The sequence below is a fragment of the Antennarius striatus genome, chromosome 21, assembly GCF_040054535.1.
Source record: "Antennarius striatus isolate MH-2024 chromosome 21, ASM4005453v1, whole genome shotgun sequence".
Classification (NCBI taxonomy): domain Eukaryota; kingdom Metazoa; phylum Chordata; class Actinopteri; order Lophiiformes; family Antennariidae; genus Antennarius; species Antennarius striatus.
In genome coordinates, this window is record NC_090796.1 from 6,663,692 (window position 1) to 6,668,544 (window position 4,853).

The window sequence follows — 4,853 nt, forward strand, 5'->3', positions numbered from 1 at the left end:
AACCTTACATCATTTTTTGAGTGTGTCTAGAGGTATGTGCTACCACCATCCCCCTGACATGCGCACGCATTCACACACACACACACACACACACACACACACACACACACACACACACACACACACACACACACACACACACACACACACACACACACACACACACACACACACACACACACACACACACACACACACACACACACACCATCTGTTGACATATGCAGCTGTTCAAAAATAGCCCTAGACCAGAAGCTTCTCTGACTGGCCCACAGATAGAGAAGGCAGGCAGTGAAGGGATCCCTTCTGTCCAAATTGTGGTGTCTCCACTCTGACCACATGTTGGCCCACAATAGTCCGAAATCCCTTCAAGGCTGGTCGACAGGAAAGCTTTTTCCTGTGTTGTGATTTTGACAGCTGTGCAACAAGGAATATTGGGTTCATCAAGTGAAAATGGAGCCTGTTGCTGACCAGTTTATGGAATTCCACCCTATCCATGGTGCCAATGTCAGACTGGACCACTCAGGAACCCAGGCCACCCGGGTGGAGAGCTTTGCAAATGGAGTGTGTTTCAGTAAACACCCCCTGAAGCCTGGAGAAATTTTTCTCATAGAGATAGTGGATAAAGAGCTTGGCTGGTGTGGTCACCTTCGGGTCGGTCTGACTGCTCGGGATCCCAGGGGCTTAGAGGTGGTACCGGAATACTCCATCCCAGACCTAACAGACTTAGGAAACAGCTGGGTGTTTGCTATCACCCGTAACCACAACAAGGTAGAGAGCGCTGGGGTAGAAGGTCAAGAGGCTGGAGACAGAGGACAAGCAGGGGGCCAGAGACTTGGGCGAGGAGAGGTTGAAGATAAAGACAGGACAGACCACAGCAGCCAGCCACAATCTTTCTTCACCGAATCTTATTTATACATTGAGAATGTTCGGATCCCTAAAGACAAGCTGGTTGGTAGAAGCAGGCCTGGACGTTATAGCCACATTTTAGATGACTTGTACAAAACCAATGCCCTGCCTCCAACAGCAAGACGCAGCCGGATAGGAGTTCTGTATGTGCCAAAAGGGAGAGACATGGCTGACATGCATATTATAATCAATGGTGAGGACATGGGACCTTCTGCGAAAGGGATCTCTGCCAGCCAGCCTCTCTTTGCTGTGGTGGACGTCTTTGCTGCCACTAAGTGTGTTCGAATTGTCCAGGTGGAGTATGGATGTGAGTTTCAACACAATACGTTCAATCACGAACTCTTTATGAAATAATAAACTACAGGAAGGTACAGAAAGTAGATTAAAAGAGACAACATTAAACATGTTGTAGGTGAATCAGAGCAGTTAGGGAATACAAAAACAGATGTTGCAAAAAGGAAGCAAATATAGCTCACATATGCCAAACCTGCTCATTTTCTTTCTAAAATTTATCAGAAGGTTTAATAATAACTTTAATTTATGTTTTTTTCTGGCAATTACTATAAGGTACAGGCTTTGAAGGGTAAATAATAATAATAATAATAATAATAATAATAATAATAATAATAATAATAATAATAATAATAATAATAATAATAATAATAATAATAATAATAATAATAATCATTCATTCATCATCTTGCCGCTTTTATCTGCTGTCGCTTGTCACGGGGAGCTGGAGCCTATCTCAGCTGGCAAAGGGCGGGAGGCAGGGGAAACTCCGGGCGCTACGGACTCTTTGAAGCCGGCCAATTAACCTGAAGTGCCGCCCAAAATTAACCGTGCCGCCCAAATGATAACAACAACAACAACAACAACAACAACAACAACAACAACAACAACAACAACAACAACAATAATAATAAAAATAATAATAATAACAGTCATCTTGTCTTCAAAAAGATGAATTGAGGAATTGGGTATAATTTCGACAGTAACCCATGTTTTAATCCCTATTTGTCACATTTTATTAACAATTTCTGATGACATCTTTTATTTGTTGATCCATTTTTGTGTGTTCTTCTGTTTTTTCAGTCTCATCTTTGCAGACATTGTGCAGGAAGGCCATCCAGAAGCATATTATCCACAGGATGGCCATTGAATGGCTGGAGCTTCCAGAGGCACTGAAGCACTACTGCAAGTATGAGTGAAGGACACAGACTTGAAACAAAGCTAACAATACATGAGCTCCTTGGTCCTACATTTATTTTCATGATGGAACTCTTTATTGCAATCAAGCTCACATGAATACATGCTTAATAAATGCCAGTCACATTTTACACACTATGAGGTGTCTGTGATTATTTTTCCTCAGTAATGACATCAATTACGCTGAGTAAGTGAACCATATTTTGATATCCATTAAACATCTGGATTTTGGACTAAATCTTTAGTAAGTGAACCAAGTTATTGCACACTGTACTATATAATTTCACAATGGCCTGTAGTCTTGCATTCACTGGTTTATCAATTGACAGAAATTTAATCCAGGACAACTCTTCCAGTGGGATTAGGATGGTTCTGGGCCGTCCACCTGTCTCGTCTTCTCAGACACTGTCATCTAGTGTTTAAATGGAGAACAGCATGAGTAGGGATCCTGTTAATCCAGACTAGATTTACAAGAGAAGAGGACAATTTGGTCATCTGTTAACACGCTTGAACAGCATGCCTTTCTGCGAGTCTTTGGTCAGTGAGCTCTATAAAAATCATTTTAAAGGTGAGGAGACCGTAGCTGATTTTCAGTTAACAGTTTTGTAACAATGCTAAACTGCATTAAAATTAGGGACTTTTTGTTTTTATACTTATATTTTAGTTTTAGATATGTAGAATTAAAAAAATTTTTTTTATATACTGGTTTGATCCCTGAAGGGAAAATAAGAACGCACACTCTAGCTAATGATTCAAACGCATGCATACATATAGGTATATTTGTGAGTACAGGCCCCTGTATCACACACACACACAAAGGGGCCTGTAGGCATGCAGGGGAGGTAGAGTGGCAGGCAGCTCCTTCTTGGTGCGCCTCAAATGAGCAATTTGTAAAGGGGACGGCACCTTGCTCAAGGGTGCCTCGGCAGTGCTCCAGAGGTGAGCTGACACCTCCCACTGTCAGCTCACCTCCGGGTTTTTTTTTTTGGGGGGGCCTTTTATTTTTAATTCAGCAAATGGACTGTTTTCAAAGAAAAGAAAAAGAAGTCTGCTGTCAGAGAGCAACAGTAGTTATTTTAATAAGAATGAATTATTTTCATACTTTTTTACTATAGTGTTACGCCCTATAATAAAAAAGAAAACATCACATGTCTGCGGTGGACTGGTGTTGCGCCCAGAGTGTCCCCCGCCTCATGCCCCCAGTTGGCTGGGATAGGTTCCAGCACCCTACGCCCCGCGACAGCGGATGAAGCGGGTTTAGAAGATGAATGAATGAATGAACATCACATGTCCTGATATTGGTTAAAAAAGCTAAAGAAGAGTGATTTCCCCCCCCAGAAAAGCAACCAAATCAAAATGAAATTATTAATATTATCAATCGTGTTATTATATTACATTTTTAAAAATTATGTTTGGAAAGAAAATGGATGGATGGATGTTGCTGGAAACTACTATTTATTTTACAATAGAGTGATTAAATCTGTTTAGCAATAAGAAAATGACACAACAATACCCAGCAGGTATTTACAGCATGTGTGCTCCCAGTGTAACCATGTTTTCCCACTCCACAACATGCCTGTCATTTAGATGGAGGAAATCCTAAAGATTTATTAACCTTGGTGTATGAAATGTTTTAATAGACCAAATTTAAAAGGGAAGCATCAAGTCAGTTCTGTGTGGCCATTTTCCAACCAAAAGGAGCCACAACAGATGGTGCACACTTTGAACCTGTTCACTGTGGACCATTCAGGTCAGTGGGTGATGTGGACAGAGGAAAATCCTAAGAGGACCTCTTGTCCACTGAAGAATCTTTGACAGGACCACAAGTATTCCTTTATTACAAGTCTCAATTATTGAATGCATTATTAAATTGTTATATATAGTATTAAATGTGTGCAGAAATGCATTTGAGTTCAGTTAAATTAAGATTTTTCAGAAAAACACAGTAGTTGTAATTCAACACGCACCATCTGGTAATTAGTAAAAAAATAAAGTTATTAAGTCATGTTGGTGAGCACTTTTTTTCTATTACACAATCACACAGAAACTGCGAACAAACTCTGTTGTTTCTCTACTTTTGAGCCATTGCACCTTATTCTCAGCCGAGTTGAGACTCTATTAGGGAAATGTTTTTGTTTCACTTTCCATTCAATATATGCAGGAACTTCAAAAACAACATAGTTTGTAAAAAATGTTGTTTTTTCCATTTTCTTTTACTGCAATAGAAGCATATTTACTCCAATATGGCATAGATTTGTTGTAGAATGAACCACTTCAGACATAAAGGGAATTTTGGTATTGATTCTCTATGATTATAAATTAAACTTAAAATATATTTACATCATTGTATAAGAGAGCATTAATGCACTATGATGTAGGTCCTTTGATATAAGCAAGAGATCTTAAAACTTTTCTGCCACTTAAAATATCTGACTGTGATGAATTAGCGACTTGTCCAGGGTGTACCCTGCCTCTCACCCCATGCCAACTGGGAAAGACTTCAGCTTGACCGCAAACCAGATTCGGATAAATGTCAGGTACTGATTGGCTCCTCTTTGAGAAACTGAATGAAAGATGTGTTTAATTTGCTGTACACATCACTACACTTAAAACAGGTCGTCGCAACATAAGGTGTCGTTGACCCTAAGTGGATGTATGAACTCTTATGTGACCAGTTCCTGTTCAGCAAATGAACTGTTGTTCCCAGATTGACCAGTAGGGGGCGCTGCATCACC

General features: G+C 40.1%; 1 protein-coding gene across 1 annotated transcript; it reads left to right on the forward strand.

Annotated features, from left to right (window-relative positions):
- The first annotated feature begins 297 nt into the window (after positions 1-297).
- On the forward strand, positions 298-2,245 carry neurl2 (neuralized E3 ubiquitin protein ligase 2). The gene is made up of 2 exons (XM_068305968.1): positions 298-1,216; positions 2,005-2,245. Exons 1-2 carry the CDS (start codon positions 454-456, stop codon positions 2,118-2,120), a joined length of 879 nt encoding a protein of 292 aa, XP_068162069.1. The 5' UTR covers positions 298-453; the 3' UTR covers positions 2,121-2,245.
- The last annotated feature ends 2,608 nt before the right edge of the window (positions 2,246-4,853 follow it).

Coding starts and splice junctions, on each gene's coding strand:
- neurl2 (XM_068305968.1), top strand. CDS start 454: ATGGAGCCTGTTGCTGACCAGTTTATGGAATTCCACCCTATCCATGGT. Junction 1,217..2,004: donor TGTCCAGGTGGAGTATGGAT/GTGAGTTTCAAC, acceptor CTGTTTTTTCAG/TCTCATCTTTGCAGACATTG.